The sequence below is a fragment of the Anabrus simplex genome, chromosome 12, assembly GCF_040414725.1.
Source record: "Anabrus simplex isolate iqAnaSimp1 chromosome 12, ASM4041472v1, whole genome shotgun sequence".
In the NCBI taxonomy this organism is placed as follows: Eukaryota; Metazoa; Arthropoda; class Insecta; order Orthoptera; family Tettigoniidae; genus Anabrus; species Anabrus simplex.
Genome location: NC_090276.1, coordinates 63,868,745 through 63,886,367, shown reverse-complemented (window position 1 = coordinate 63,886,367; position 17,623 = coordinate 63,868,745). Strand labels below are relative to the sequence as shown.

The 17,623-nt window shown below is 40.3% G+C and overlaps 1 protein-coding gene across 7 annotated transcripts in view; it reads right to left on the bottom strand.

Annotated features, from left to right (window-relative positions):
* Not1 (CCR4-NOT transcription complex subunit 1) overlaps positions 1-17,623 on the bottom strand; it is a 403,150-nt gene that overhangs the window by 379,239 nt on the left and 6,288 nt on the right. For all 7 annotated transcript variants that reach the window (XM_067156230.2, XM_067156231.2, XM_067156233.2 and 4 more), the window contains exon 2: positions 209-421. In XM_067156230.2, the coding sequence (XP_067012331.2) occupies positions 209-421 (213 nt within the window). The remainder of the gene's footprint in view (positions 1-208; positions 422-17,623) is intronic.

Here is a 17,623-nt window from a genome sequence, read left to right as displayed (position 1 = left end):
GGGGATCATTCGATGGTGAGGATTATTTACGTATATACGGTATTCATACAACTCAAATCAAGCTTTCAAACAGATATCTGAATGAAGAGATACATTACAAAGGAGAAGCCATTAAAAATCACGGACCAGTAAATCAAGATTTCACCGTCGAAGCAGCTCTCCACCTGGAGAATTGGAGTCTACAATTTGGCCAAAGAAATAAACTCACTTTTTGGTAGTGCAAAGGAAAATCGATGGCGTAGCAGAGATTGGAGACTAGTGTCGGCTTTGTAAGTAACGCAGCACACTCCTGGCCCAGAAGCAGAACCTGATAGAAGTCTTTGTTGCTGCTAGTCCTACTCCCCTCAGCACTGAAGTCCACGTGTGAGAAGAGGCAACGCAGCAGGTGTCTGTCCGCTTCGAGACCGTAAGATGTTACCAACTGCCCAACAAAAAACAGTAGACGATAAACAAAAATTGAAAGAAATTTGAATGTGAAATTTTCAGGAGTATTCACAAATGGAGATTGGAAAAAACAAGAAAAATATCTGAACATAATAGATAGCTGGGGAAATCAATGCAATTACATCAACAATAAAATGTTCCAACGTTTCACTTCCCTAAAAAGAAAACCATAGAAACCGGTAGCACATAAAATTCGGGTGTCCATAAATAACATTATAATTATTTGCAATAAGACATTATGATTTGCATATGATAAATTGAAACTGAAAATCTTGCTGCTTTATGCAACTTTTAATATCATGATCACAGTCACTAGACCTCTGGTTGTACATGGAAACTGAACGAAAAAGACATGCATTTTTATTTTAAAAATCCCAGATGCACAGGCCAGGATTCAATTCATTGAAACTTTCATCTCAAAATTCACATGGCATCAGGAAGGGCATCCAGCCTTAAATCCCCAGCCAAAACTAAAATGAGCCTGAATAACTCAGCAACCCCAGAAAAGCTGGGATAAGCTGAAGAAAGTTTTGTTATCAGAAGTTCCACTGGAGCAGTGGAGTTTGTTAAACACTGAAACAGATACTTCTGCAAAGTAAGGAAAGAGAGGCTGAGGGAGATCCCAGGTTAAGCAGTGAGACCTGAACTGGAACATGGATGAGGAGTGCTGGAAATGGAAAGGAAACATATCTGTCCAGACACAGCTCCATGCACATTCACCATCCCTAAATTGTATCTACAATTAGTGGAAAATAAATAAAAATAAATTAAATAAATTAAATAAATAAATAAATAAATAAATAAATAAATAAATAAATAAATAAATAAATAAATGGGCAATACATTGTGGGGGAAAAGCAGAATGACCAAATTATGTAACCTATGTCCTCACAAACATTTGCTTCAACCACACACACCAAATCATCTGTGACAGATGGTTGACCACTCTGCAGGATGTTGTACACACACTGATGACCTCCACTGAACGTTCAAACCCATTTCCTCACAATTCCATCTGTCATTACACTTCACACACTTAGCGATGAATGTCAGCTGGTTTTACATTTCGTGCATTCAAGAAACTAATCTCAGACCACATGTCAGTCGACAAGTTGAACTATTATCTTGAACATTCTAAACACTCACTACGAGATGGCCACACAATGTCAATGTCTCCAATGTTGCATGTGGTGTGTCAACAGATGAAGGAAGCCATTTGGCACTGCAACTGCAGCACTTCGACCGTGCTATACGGAAACGGTACTTACTGTAAAATTGCCCTCTGTATAATGAGGATGAATAAAGCTCGGAGGCTAAAGTGATGTTTAGATCATTGTAAAACAACTGGAGAAGAGAAAATAGAGGTTTACGGTTTCTTGGTTAAGAGTGTGGCTGCTACCCAAGGAATGCCTTCTAACAGTGAGAAAAGTGCCTTACGGGAAGTTTGGTGGTAGATGAAGTTTTCTTGCACCAAGCTGTAAAACCAATGGTGGTTATTTGTGGCAGGATGAACTCAAGAACCATACTATAAAATTCCAGACAACAAACTGGTTCAAATATAGTGGTGCTTTTATGGAACAGGCCACAGTTACTTTGCTGACGACACTGGATGTTGTCATGATGTGGCAGCTACTATGCAGAGAACGATGTCCACCTATTGAACTGACCAGCACAGTGTGCTGATCTCACTAAACAACTTTCAAACAAAATAGGACCAACGCGCCAAGTCATGAGAAATGTGATTAACTGTCAATGTCCAACTGTAACAGATGTTCCAAGAGGAACACTAGCACAACTACATGGTTGCTGCTATAGCACCAAGAGGTGGGAGGCACATGAATGCCCTGACAGATCCCAGACAAGTACCCGATTCCTATAAAAATTTAATGCAGTGATCAAGTTATTCTAGCATTAGTAATACAAGAGGGATATTTGCTTGCATAATTGACTGATATAATATCAAATTGAAGATTACGTTGCCATACCATAAAATAATCGAGCAGAGTGGCCACATCTTAAACGTGCTACAGCCATGTAGCCTAGCTCTGCATTTGCGAGATGAGGTGGGTTTCAACCCCACCATCAGCTGTTCTGAGAATGTTTTCCTGTGGTTTTCCAGTTCTGCTTCCAGCAAATGCTGGGACCATTCCTATCCATATGATAATCCTTACCCAATTTAATTCACCATCATTCATTTAATCTTTATTAACTCTTAAAATGAGGTTGGCGACAGGATGGATATCCGGCCATGAAAATATGCCATATCATTTCAACTCACCCTACCCTCAACCCCGTATCACAAAACGGGACAAAAGGGTAGGCATAAAATAATGCAAATCACCATCATACGGCCTAAGGCAAGATGCAAACAAACCAGATATCTCATGGGCGACCTACTGCCGAGTTCTAATTAATTTTGTCGGGTAAACTACAAGTTCATTACCCTTGAAACCACAGATGTATCACCAGAGATCTTTTACATAACACTATCGCACGGCATGGAATGTTGAAAGGACTTTTTCCCTGCCCTTCAAAAATCCCATTACTTCTGCAGGGTTTGAATCTGTGATTTTGGGATCTGGAGGTTGACTCTCAACGAATGATCCACATAGGAATCTACTTCTACACACTAAGGTATAAAGAAATTTCACTGGGAGTATTCTTTTCTTAATATTTAGTTTTATGAAGCAACTTTGCTAGTAGTTAGTGAACTTTACAAGTTATTTTCCAACACAACTAAACTAGAGGTTTCTTAACAGTTTTGCTGCTGCGACTGAATTTACTTAATTCGCACTAAATAGTCTGCCGAGTGCTGCAGTTGAGTAAGCTCAATTTGATTGTTGCGCTCTCAGAACCACTGTCAAATAAACCCGATTTATTTGAAACGTGCTTGTAATCTGCTGCAATATGTTGGCAACATTTTCAATTCCTTAGTTTCTTTGTTTATGTGCTGATGATGATGGAATAAATTTCATCATCTGTTAGCTGGATGTTTTGTTGTGCACATTGGCTTCCCAATGCGACCGTAATGTGCTCCGACAACTACTTTGTTTTGGGGAAGAGATTAATTTTAATGCAGATTTTGACATCAATGAAAGTGATGGCATTGGTGTTGGGGAAATTTTGGAAAGTGATAGCAGTGATGAAACCTTGAGGTGTAGGGTACATCAAATACTCCAGAATCCCCAGAACTGGAGTATTTCAAATTTTTTAGTGAACAATAAAATATTAACGAATATTGATGATGAAACTAACAGATTTTGTATATAAGTAGTTGGGATTAAGCAAAAAAATCCACCACTGGGGCACACAGCCTTATCCAAGCAGTGAAAAGGTTACATGATTTTTTCACGAGAGTTTAATCCTGATGTAAACAAATAGGCGGAGCACCTTGGCTTTGCACGTGGACATAGACATAGTTGATTGGAGAAGCAACCGTCGCACTCACTCGACTGTATGCGAGTTCGAAGAAAATGAGTACGTCGCATTAATTTAATTTTATCTTAGTTTTTTACATTTAGATAGTCTGAAAGAGTACGTAATCAAATTAAAATATGGTTGTCATACATACCGGTATATATCTATATGTTTTTTAAAATAAAACAGTGATTAAATAACGAGATATGAAGGCAGAAGGCGTGGTGTAATGCAGGAAGTCTTCTCACAGTGACGGAAAGTCCCAAGCTGTACAGCGTAGAGATAAGGTGTTGCAACTTGCAGCAGCTGTCAGTGTCAGTATTCACAGTGAGAGAAATGGAGCAAGAGGTAGGACCATCGCGTGTAGTGAACCACAAAAGAGGAAAACCACTCAGAAGTGACCATAGGCAGTGCGTTGTGAATGTTTTTAATAAAATAAGTTAATAGAATCCAGGTTTAGCCGTAAAAGAGGTAGAGAAACTAAGTGCAGAGTTGTGTGCTGTATCGGCTAGTTTGGTTCATAACATGCAGACAGAGTTTAGAAAGACAGGGAAATTAACAACGCCGGGAAAGGAGCGTAAACGACCTTAAAGAATCGAGAAGTAAGACGGTATCGTCAAAAGTGGTATTAGAAGGAAAATTAATGAATTTTTATTGGAATGAACCATCTACTTTACGCAAAGTATTAGACAGTGTGAATAAAGATAAAACTCTACCCACCTTCAGTTTAACTACATTGTACAGAATTTTAAAGGACATAGGGTTCCAGTTTGTTAAAAGAGAACATAAACCTGTGTTAATGGATGGGGAGGATATTGCATTGTGGAGACGGAATTATTTGCGTGAAATTAGGAGATATCGTGCAGAAGGTCGCAAAATTTATTATTTGGATGAAACGTGGCTTAACGAAGGACACGTAACTTCGAAAGTATGGTTCGATTTCACTGTTAAATCCAAGAAACAGGCCTTTGTTTCTGGACTTTCAACTGGCCTAAAACAGCCGACTGGGAAAGGCAAAAGGCTTATCATTGTTCATGTAGGTAGTAACTCTGGTTTTGTGGAAGGTGGAGCTCTCGTGTTTGAATCTAAAACGACACGAGAGTATCATGAAGAAATGACAGGTGACGTTTTTTTAGTCAAGGTTTTTGTCTATCCTACGGAAACTCGAACCCGGGAGCGTGATTGTAATGGACAATGCATCTTACCATTCTGTTAAAGTGGAACGAATCCATACAATGGCAATGCGGAAAGACCAGATCATTGCTTGGCTCGACAGTCACCAAATAGAATACAAGGCTGATAGGGTCAAAGCAAAACTCATTGAACGGATGAGGTCAGTGCAAGACCAGTATGACAAATATATTTGCGACGAAAGAGCACAGAAAGCGGGCTACTGCGTGCTACGACTTCCACCCTACCATTGCACTCTGAATCCCATGGAATAGATATGGGGTCAAGTGAAGGGTTACGTTGCAAGAAACAACACGACCTTCAAGATATAAGACGTACGAGCTCTACTTTGCACAGCCCTTGAAAATGTGACAGCAGATAACTGGAAGGACTGCATTAGAAACGTAACAAAAGAAGAAGACCAGATGTGGGAGCTAGATGGCCTAACAGATGAAATTGTCGAGATTTATCATCACTGATACCGGCCAGAGTAGTAACGACTCATCAGACAGTGACAGTAATGAGAATGGAGGAGATACATGGTGTGATATGCAAGGATTTTTAATCTTTTTTTTGCTAGTTGTTTTGCGTCGCGCCGACACAGATAGGTCTTACGGCGACGATGGGACAGGAAAGGGCTAGGAGTGGGAAGGAAGCGGCCGTGGCCTTAATTAAGGTACAGCTCCAGAATTTGCCTGGTGTGAAAATGGGAAACCACGGAAAACCATTTTCAGGGCTGCCGACAAAGGGGTTCGAACCTACTATCTCCCGAGTACTGGATACTGGCCGCAGTTAAGCGACTGCAGCTATCGAGCTCGGTATGGAAGGAATTGAGCCCATGCAGGACGACTAATAAAGGTAAGCGTATACAGTATGCATGGACTTCTTACTTTCTTAAGACCGCAACTGCCTATGTTTCTTGTCTTTTTGAGTTGTTTCTTTTCGATAGATGTTGTTACAGAATTATCAACAGTTCCGTCTGACATGTCCAATCATGCTATATGCTCTATCATGATAGGAACTCTACAAGATAAGAGATATACATTTCAATTCGAAAGTTGGTATTCTATTAGGGTACAGTCTACCGTGCGGACATTTCAAACAGCTGTCTCAAGATAAACCTTCCTACGTGTGTAATTTTGTGCTCTAGCCTACGATAGCTTTCTTTAATATTCAGAAATGAATAAATAAATACATAAATACCGTAGGCCCTAATCTTCAGCAGTAGATCTCCCTTCAAACCCCTCCGTTTAGTTTCACACAGCTCAAAAACTGTTCCTCGTCTATTTTAGGTCATATGCGCAGCACTGTATGTCCTAACACGAGACGTTGACAGGGCGGAGGTCGATACTACACGCTCAGCGAATCACAACTCTTTCTTTGGCTGAGGTGTGGACAAGCCTTGTTTACATCAGGATTAAACTCTCGTGAAAAATCATATAATAATGCAAACTTGCATATTCATTGAGTTTTCTATCAATCATGGTATGTTTATATGGTACCTTTATGGACGCTACCTTTTCTTCCTAGCATATTCCGCTGGTGCAGGTTCCGCTGTTTCAATCTTGGCTCACAATTTTTCTCGGTCTTGGGCATCATGTGGTCTTCAGAGTCTTCATATCAGCATTCACTGTGTCATGCCAGCACTGCTTTGGACGTTCGCGTGGCCGTTGCCCATTAATTTCAAAGGTGTGGGTGAATTAGCAACTGTTCCATGTGCAGCACCCAGGACGTCATCATACCACTGGTGACGTTTTTCTCGTGCCTTCTCAGTGATAGGTGCAATGCCCATTTGCTGGTGGACGGTGTCGTTTTTGACATGATGAAGGAGTGAGATGCCCACCAACCAACGGAGCATGGGCATTTCCATGGTGCGTAATTGGCGTTCTGTAGCTTTGTCAGCTGGTCAACATTCAACACACCGAGCTCAATAGCTGCAGTCGCTTAAGTGCAGCCAGTATCCAGTATCCAGGAGATAGGTTCGAACCCTACTGTCGGCAGCCATGAAAATGGCTTTACGTGGTTTCCCATTTTTACAGCAGGCAAATGCTGGGGCTGTACCTTAATTAAGGCCATGGCCGCTTCCTTCCCAGTCCCATCATCGCCATAAGACATATCTGTGTCAGTGCGACGTAAAGCAACTAGCAAAAAAAACATTCAACACTGTATAAACCAACAGGATGTACTATCATGTGGTATCTTTTTAGACTTCAGATGTAGTCGCAGAGTACACCTGCGACTTCCCTCCATCTCATCGATGCTGCATTTATCCTACTTCACACTTCATCACATATCCCGCCGTCAGTCTGTAGGCGAGATCCTAGATACCTGAAGCTTACGGTCTTCATTAAAGTCTCTCTATCAACTTGAATTGAGCAGTTGCTTGGGATGGTTTCCAGGTATTCGGTCTTCTTTTTGTTCAGTCTAAGAACATACCTTGAGAGGCGGCTATTCAAATCTTCAACTTGATGCTGCAATCCGCTTCTGGTGGTATCAGCAAGTGCGACATCATCTGCATATAAGAGAGTCCAAGTGACACTCCTCTGCAGGTCCCATGTGACTGTGTCCATGACAAGAACTTTTTTCTATTTGCTTTATGTCGCACCGACAGATAGGTTTTACGGCGACAGTGGGACAGGAAAGGCCTGAGAGTGGGAAGGAAGTGGCGTGGCCTTAATTAAGGTGTGAAAATGGGAAACCACGGGAAACCATCTTCAGGGCTGCCGACGGTGGGGTTCGAACCCACTTTCTCCCGGTTGCAAGCTCACAGCTGCGCGACCCTAACCACACGACAAGAACAAAGAGCAATGGAAACAATGCGTAGCCTAGGTGTACACTGACTTTCACTGGGAAGCTCTCCGAGATGCTGACATGTGGTGGTCATGTAAAGCATCTTGATCCAACTGATAAGTATTTCTGCTACACCATGGTCACAAAGTGCATACCAGATCACACGATGTGGAACACGGTTGAAAGCCTTTACAAGATCAAGGAAGGCATTAGGCAGTGGCTGTTGTTTTTCTCGGTGCATTTCAATGAGCATTCCGGCAGCGAAGATGGCATCGGTTGTTCGAGCACCCTTGACGAAGCCCCATTGGTTGGTGCAAATGCTGACGATGTCACACAGTCGTCAATCAAGGATTCTCTGAAAAATCCTCATTGTGTGCAACAGGAGGCGAATTGGATGGTAATTTGCACATTCTGCTGGGTCACTTTTTCTTGCTAAAAGATAGGCACGGTGATGCTTGCTGGAAACAGAGCCAGAGTTAATTATGGCATTGAAAAAGTCAGTCAACCAGTTGATCACAAGTTTTTTTTTAATTCCTGCAACTTCCAGAAGTTTGCAGGAAGATCATCGATTTCCTGGTGATTTTTGGTTCTTCATACCCCTGATGGTGTAGGTGACTTCCACTGCTGAGTGTGTGACATAGGACCTGCTGTTGGATTACTTTCTGGAATAGGAAGATATGGAAACTCAATGTTGGAAATCTCTTCAAAGTGTTGTTGCCAATGTTTGAGGATGTACTCTTGTCCTGTAATTGCTGACCATCTTTGTCTTTTATGCACACACAGTGCTCCATATCTTGTGCTAGTTTTGTTCTAGCTTTGGTCATCCGGAAGATGGTTTTAATTGTGGTCTTCTTTTGGTCACAGGCATGGCATTCGTTCCTCAATCCTAAGCAGCACTTCTTTGTGGACACTTTCATCCAGGAAATTTTTATCATTGAGTGCTAGAACCATGACTAATCACTATAACAATGGTTTATTATTGAACAGTATCCTCCTTATTCATACATTATGGTTAATGTGAATTAAAAAACTTAAATTTCACATTTGTCACATCTATACATGTTTCAATCCCAATTGGACCATCTTCAGTAGATTGCTAAAAATTGGCATATACAAATTGTATTTAAAACTTTTAAAACTGAAACAAGAATGATGTTATGAATGTTGCTTTGTTCTTTAGATATATCCAGAACCACAAAAATCTCACCAGAAAAGAGCCAGATTGCACAGATAGAACACGGAACAAAATTCTAGCAATTCGGCATCTCCAAAAACCATAAAAGAGAAATTGGTGAGACATAAAAACAAACAACTTTATTACTGTCAGGTGTAATATTAAAGAGCTCTTTTAACCCTGCAGATAATCACCGAAGTTTTCACAAAAGATTCCATGCCTTTCTACAGAGGGTATTTTGGCCACGAATATAATGGTATACACAGAATTTAAGTTGACTGTTTAAGGACCACCAGCTGATCATGTACTCCTCGTCAGCTGAGAACAAGGCGGTTCTTGGCTCAGAATATGTTTGATGTGTCCAATATCATCATGACTCTCAGGACAACTGACTAGGTCAGCCAACTGCTGTAATTCATAAACCAAGGGATTCCCACCATGAACCACTGCTATTTAAGTATACTGTATCAGTCTTTAGAAAAAATGGAACTTGAAATTTGGCCTTGAAAGGAAATCATTAAAACGTTAGTAATAAAGTTTTTTAAATGTCAGCTGATTGATCAAGAACAGGTTCTGGAACCTTCAGAACTCAACTGAAGAGAGTTAACTTCTTTTCTTTTCAAGGACTATCAGGGTGAAAAATTATAATTTTGTTCTGGTTCATAAAATAATAAACCTTTTGTGTATTACAAAAAAATACTTAAGGTGGCATCAGAAAGCATTAATTTGTTGGAAAATGGAAAAAAAAACCTCTTCACAGTGTCTTAATATACTAAGAGGAAATTAACTTCATTTCATTTCACTTTTGGGAAATATTTTCAGTGCCTGTAGAGCAACCTGTCTGCACCTTTCACTTAAGGACAGGCGCAAATAAAAATAGGCTTTTTCAAAGACAGACTGGACTACTTTCTTAATGGACGGAAATGATGGAACTACAAGAAGCTACATATTTATTAAAAGCCAAGTACATAAGTTTTTATCATCCACACACTGACAGGCAACAGCAAAATATTTCAAAGATGAGGAAGGTATCTTGTACTCCTTGTAGCTTCTGATGTTTAGAGTTTGAGTTTTTGGTCAGGATTTTTAGTACAGTGTCCCATCCTGGTGCTATATGATATTTTGAGTAGGGATCTGGTAGGATTCAAGTCTCAAGTCATCTAAGTGTAAAGCCAGCAAACACACCGAGTTTGTAAACTGCAATGATTAAAAATTTTAGTTTCAGGGCATCTTAGATAAACCCTATACTAATACTATAATTTGAGGAAGCTAATCTAGCTAGTGTTATTGGTTTTGTATAACCATTTTTAACTGTATTCGCAGACAATGAGGTGCCGGAATTTCGTTCTGCAGAAGTTCTTTAATGAAAAGAAAAGGTAAATCTATCGATACGAGGCTGACGTATCTGAGCACTTTCAACTACCATCGGATTAAGACGAAGATTGAACCCACCAACTTGAGCTCAGAAGGTGAGCGCTTGCAATATATCTCTTCCTTATTACATACCCTTCACTATTACCTGCCTACCTTCATTAAACCCTACTTTTAAGAGAGTAGTTTCTGAACAGGATTTGTGCCATAGATGAAATCTGGAGAGAGATTTTTTTGAGCCAGAAATAAACTCAGTCATTTCCGTGGAATCCTCTAGCCTCTTCACCCTGAAATAAAGCTTCCAGCAAAAGTCAAAGATGATGACATTCTCGATATCCACAGCAGCTGTGAGTTCAGTTTCATTCACAGTTACAACCTCACTGGGAATAATTTCATGTAAATATATGAGTGCAGTTTCTCGACCATCTGTTTGAGCGCCATTGCTGTAGTGTTTGCAAACAAATCTTCACAGGCTCTGTTTTGCTATTCTTTCTTCTTCTTCTTTCATTTCACCCTGTTCGGATTCATTGAATCTATCATTTCGCTATGTGTTGTTCCCTTCTTAGTGCCCAGTATTTGTTCATTCTTTAAACCAGTTGGGTTTTGTTTTGTAGTTATGGAAGAAGTCAAAGATTTGTTTGGTTAATTCTGAGAACATGACCATAAAAATTTATCCCTTTTCGCATAGTATCTGAGACTTTGCAAAGGAAAGGATTTATTCCGTCCTCCTGTTCAATATATATATATATCCATCTTTAAATAGAGTAATTCTAATCAAACATGTTTCGGTTCTATTTTGAGCCACTTTCATTGAAAATGTTATAAACTACATGATTAGTGTTAAAAGAATGTTATTAAAAACATGATTATCTTGTAATAACAGTATCTGAGAGTTTTTCAGTTTTCTTGTAGTGTGTTTCATTCTTGATGTATATTATCCTGAAATTTTGGGCCAATGATCTTTCAAATTTTCCTGAAATTTTGGGCCAATGATCTTTCAAATTTTCCTTTCTCTTAGCTCAAGTTTCTCCATCTGGACTTTTTATTGTTCCTGGATTCTGTTACTTAGCATTCCACAGCATTCCAACTAATCCATTCTCAGAGATATTAGAATTCTTTGACTATTTCAATATTTTGTTTGTGGGTGTTCGTTGCTTGTCATGATTTTTTTTTTTTTTTTTTTTTTTTTTTCCTTCCCCGAAGGAGATGTGATGACCTATTTTAGCTGCTTGTTTCTCTAGTTCAAGGATTTGCTCCCATGCTTCCTCCACTGTTTCAGCAAACAAGGCCATATCATATGATTTTGAGGTTCTTCTTTTTGCAACCCAGTCTCATTCCACTCTTTATATTTTTGTTCCATTCTCTAACTACTTTCTCAAGCGCACAGTTGAACAACAATGGTGAGAGCCCATCCCCCTGCCGTACTTCCGTTCTATTTCAAAGGAATTTGGTAACTCACCATCAATTTAAGTTTCGAAAACATATTTGTGATAGTCTCTTTAATGATATTAGTTGCTTTCTTATCCAAACCCATTTCCTCCAGTACCGATAAAAGGGATTCTCTACCTTTCTTCTTTTTCTACTGCTTTTCCCAAACCTGTGAGGTCGCAGGTGCGAACTGTGCCACACGTGTGGATTTCCCCCCTGTTTTACGGCCGGATGCCCTTCCTGACTACAACCTTATATGGAGGGATGTAATCACTACTGCATGTTTCTGAGGTGGTTGGTAGTGTAGTGTTGTCTGAATATGAAGAGGAAAGTGTTGGGACAGACATAACCACCCAGTCCCCGGACCAGAAGAATTAATCAGAGGCAATCAAAATCTCCGACGCGGCCGGGAATCCTTTGAACCGAAGGCCTAAACGGTGGCCATTCAGCCAATGAGTCTGACATAAAAGGAATTCTCTATCAACTGAATCACGTAGAGACGGGAATTTGCCTATTTTATTCCTGTGTTCAGAAACGTAGGCTTTTGAGATATAAATCCATTTTGGGGTACTTTAAGTTATATTTTGTTGGTTTCATTGTGCATATAAATGCCTATTTCAGGGGTTTGTGCCTATTTTGAATATGATCGCTTACTTGATACCTTTTGAATCTCTTTTAAAGAAGCCGATTTTCTTCCAGTGCATTATATTGTAACTGATGTGCTCGACAGAATTATCTTCTCATTTCTCAAGATCTGTTTACCCCACGAAAAAAAAATGGGAATTCTCGGAAGTCACCAGAAATAGTTCTTGGAAATTTCTGGCAAGAGAAACAAATAAACAATTTGATCTCGAAGCCTTCAACCCCTCCCAACCTAGTAAGTCATATGCGAGAACCAATCAACATCAAACTACGTTGCACAACCCATATCCTTTATACCTCCTTCTCGATGTGAACTGTTGTACGTGTACGCTTTATCTTCAGAATGTGTTGTGATTTATTGTGAAGAAGAAGTGTGTCTGTGGCAATGGCCACAGAAAAATCACCAGGCGAGTTGACTGTGCGCTTAGGGATGCACAGCTGTGAGCTTGCATCTGGGAGATAGTGGGTTCAAGCCCCACCGTCTGCAGCCCTGAAGATGGTTTTCGGTAGTTTTCTGTATTCTCACCAGGCACATGCTGGGGCTGTACCTTAATTAAGGCTACGGTCGTTTCCTTCCCACTCCTAGGCCTTTCCCATCCCATCGTCACCATTAGACCTATCTGTGTCTGCGTGACATAAAAAAAATTGTAATTGCAAAGAAAAATCGTCAAAGTCCTACTGGCTGAAACGGTGGATCACAGGGGATCCCAATTTGACTATGGAAGGGTGGTCTTCTACCAAGTTTGCTGTAAGGAAGTAAGTTTGTTTGTTCCTTTTATCTTTTATTGTGGCTGAACTATGATTGCATTTCTCTGTAGCATTTATAGGCCTATTAATTTACGTATTGTGGACAGTTGTTTTGCTGCAATGCTGTATTAGTCATGAACTTTCAATAATTTATATAGCTAAAATTTAAATAATCATTTAATTACTGAAGGAGGTGTTAGACGCTGGTGGTCTCTTGTCACAGAGTGGATGAAAATTAAAAATCGGTATTTTGAACTCTGATTCATTTCCTGTGAAAATTGATATTTACAACTGAAATATTTTCTTTCTTTCTTTCTGAATCTGTTTACCCTCCCGGGTAGGTTTTTCCCTCGGACTCGGCGAAGGATCCCACCTCTACCGTCTCAAGGGCAGTGCCCTGGAGCACGAGACTTTCGATCTCTTCAGAATGCTGAGCACACACAACCTAACAGTTGTAGCACTTCATTTTCTTTCCTATATCTCAGATGAGATGACATTTCCTGCTATGCACTCAACATCATTTTTCAGAGTACTTGGTGAGTGACTCAATCTGCAGCACAGTAATTATCATCAGTTGATGAGCTTTCTTGAAAAGAAACCATAGCAAATAAGAGAAACACATCACTTCCTGGCAGCTTACAATCTAGAGTGGTTGATGGGTCAATCTGTCTCAGGAAACACTTCCTGTATGCCAAACTGAATCGCAATGCATTGGGATTATAATTTCTGTTTCCTCTCCTATAATGTATGGATGAGAGGAGTAATTCTAAATGGTCCTTGCTTAGCTTTCTTGTAACTATCTAATAAGAGGTGTATCACGTGACCTGATATATATCCCTGCCAGTTCCTTTACACTTAACAAGTCAATAAAATATCAACATACTGGAACTCTCCTGTTCGACTCATGCACAGGAGTACCAGCCTGAAGTTTCAATCTCTTCAGGTAACTGAAGAACAGATCCATCTACTGTATGAATAGATCCCTATAATGCGTAATTATGTCTTTATTTTTTCTTGAAAGTCGAGACTCCATCCCTTTGGATGGCAAGAATTTTCAAAATATCAAATATCAAGTCCATAAATTTTACAAACTCCATTGCCACTTTACAGCCTTAGAATTCTTCTGTTCCTAAATATAAGAATTCCAAAGCCTTTAAAACAGAATTGCTTAAATTTTATGCAGGAAGAGAAACTTTCATCTTTTGAGTTTGCCATCGTATATGGTACTGCCATAATTTATTAGCTGGATGTGACTTCCCCCCTTCCGCACAAAAACTAATCCACAGAAATATTCCTCTCATTTAATTTCACCCTCACCATTAATAACAATCGCATATTGCCTCCGGAGCGGCCTGGTGCAAGTCTTTCAAGTAGACGCTTCAATAAATAAAGATAAACTACACAAACTATAAAAAATTACTTCTATCAACGATGAATTTGACACACACGCAAGATTACTCAGACAGCTGTTGTCGTCAGCTAGTACATTTTTATCATGGTGGCTGTAGTTCTCCTCACCTCCATCTGCAGATCTAATCAAGCTGCTTTCAGCACTGGAAACCAGGCTTTGTTTACCCATTCAGATTCTTCCTTACGGTTCAAGCTGTTGGTGTGTTTCAGGATTTCAATAACTTCCGTACAGTACAACGACAACAAAGTAAAATGATGTCCAATAGCGGACCAACTATATTGGTAGTACAACAAAGTACAGTACTGTCAACTACTGTATCATATCATGCCCGGCTACAAAGGGAAGCCTTTCAAATCCTGAAGCACACCAACAGCTTCAACCATAAGAAGAAATTGGAACGGGTAAACAAAGCCTGGTTTCCGGTCCTGAAAGCCTTAAATCCTGGAGGACACAATGGCCTTGGCAGACAAGAAAAAGCAACGGGTGATCAGTTGCCTGGCTCTGCCAAGGCAGATCGATGTACACCGGGCTCCTCAATGCTTCATCTATTGGCTAAAGAACATCCAATCAGCGACTGCCCCTCTAGCATGGCGGACCAATAGGCGAGCAGCGCACCGTAGCCTGCACTATATAATGAGGTGGAATTGCTACAGCACTTCATTCCACCATGAGTTTTGTTGCTATCGAAGTCAGTCGGAACCCTTGGTAATGCTGAATGTAATCTTTGGTGAAACGTTGGGACCATCACATGCTTCTGGACCATGGCCTACAAGCTCAGAAAGCACCGACATGATCTGTAACGCCGGCCGCGGAAGCCTCAACTGCTATATAAACTGATCTCTGTTGGATGAACTACAGCAGTTTTAAATAATTTTTGTCAGATAAACAGTAAATAGTCACCAGAGATCGTTTACTCAATGAAACTGTGCAAAACTGAACTTTTACACCATCCAAATATAATAAGACTACTTCTGCCGGGTTCGAACCCACGATCTTCGGATCTGGGGGCTGATGTTCAACTAATGATCCACAGAGGGGGCTATTGCTTTAAACAAAAATGGAGTCACAAGAACAAATTGAATGACTCATGGGATGTCTGTAACAGACCTGTACAAAAACTATTTTAAAATATTTTTCGCATCCTCAGATGGCCAGAAATGCTTGCAGCTGGTGTTCTAATTATGCATTATAGTGCGTACCATTGAAATAGAATGACACAATTTTAGACAATAATGGATTGGAAATACGAAGGGCGTACTATATTGTTTTACACTTTATTTTTTTCTACCTAAATGAAGTACATTATACATCAGTTGTTACATTAACCTTCTCAACATAATCTCCTTGTAACTGTATGCACTTTTGCCATTGATGTGTCAGTCTCTCCAGACCTTCCTGAAACCATTCTTTCGGAGTGCTGCATACCCATGCCTTGACAGCTGTGTCGTGTTCTGCAAAATCAGCAAAATGGCGATCACGCTGAGGTTTCTTCATGTTCCCGAACAGGTGATAATCACTTAGTGCCAAGTCGGGAGAGTATGTGGGTGTGGCAGCACCGTGCATCCTATTTGATCAATCAATGGCAAAGGTGGTCTCTCGGCTAGTGTGGGGCCAGGCATTGCCATGTTGCAAAAGCACACCTTTAGCCCATTTTCCAGGCCGCTTAGTTTGAATGGCATGACGTAAGCGCTTAAGTGTTGCCACATATGCTGCACTGTTCATTGTGGCCCCAAATTCCAGCCAGCTAATGAGGATGATGCCCTTTGTGTCCCAGAACACCGTCGCCATCGCTTGCCAACTGATGGCACTGTACGACATTTCTTTGCAGGTGGACTGCCCCTATGCTTCCATTGTAATTTTGTTTGTGGCTCATGGTAATGGAGCCATGTCTCATCACCAGCCACAAGCCTAGCCATGAAGTCGGCTGGATCTTGATCATGGCGTTGCAAAAGTTCTCTGCACACGTCAACACACCTCTGCTTTTCGTCTCAGGCAAGAGTCCAGGCATTCGCATGGGTGACACCTTTCCCAAGTGTAAGTGGCCGTGCACGATCCGCTGCAGGGTGTTTCAGCTAATTCCCGTAGCTGCCTCCGTAAATGTGATGTACCTCGCTCCAAATCTCAATCAAGTCATACTAGGTCAACTCTATGAAGCCATCTTATATCTGCCTTGCAAATGATTTACAATTAGTCTTAATCATATCACCACCTGTTTCTTTTTAGTCGATTTACCATTCTCCTCCCTTCCTCAACCATGATAGTCATTTCTTCGTTGTCGGTGGAAGCAATTTCTTTTCAGTTTCTTCTCGGTTAATCTACAAAGTTGTTCTCCTTTTTTTTAAACTAAATGATAATTTTTTGCAGTATAATCTGTTATTAGAGGTTTTCTTTTTTTCACACACTATCTAATATTATTATTTTATTAATCCTGCCTCGGTGGATCAGTGGTAGAATGTCGGCCTCCGGATCCGAAGACAGCGGGTTCAAACCCGGCAGAGGTAGTCGGATTTTTTTGAAGGGCGGAAAAAAGTCCATTCGACACTCCAAGTCGTACGATGTCGGCATGTAAAAGATCTCTAGTGACACATTTGGTGTTTACCCGACAAAATTCATTAAATCTCAGCCATAGACGCCCAAGAGAGTTTCGGTTTACTCGGTCTGCCATCTAGTGGGCCTAGAGTAAAATGGAACATCGAAATTGACGAGCAGACAGCCAGATTGTGTCAAATTGAAATATCTGCACATGGTAGCTGAGGCCATAGGATTATTATTATTATAATCCTACATTAGTTTCAAAAGCCTAAAAAGCTTCACAGTTAGAGATTTCTCATTTTATCTCGGCTTCCTGTACTCTGGGATTCAAAACATTACAAAAAAGAAGTACAAATTAACAACCAAAAATATTTGAATATATTTTACATTTCTTTCAGGAGGTCCAAAGCACCACACAGGCTAGTCACAACAGGCAACATTTGAAAAGCTAAGGAGTAATAATTATGATTTATTGCAGGCAATGCCCATTATTAGTA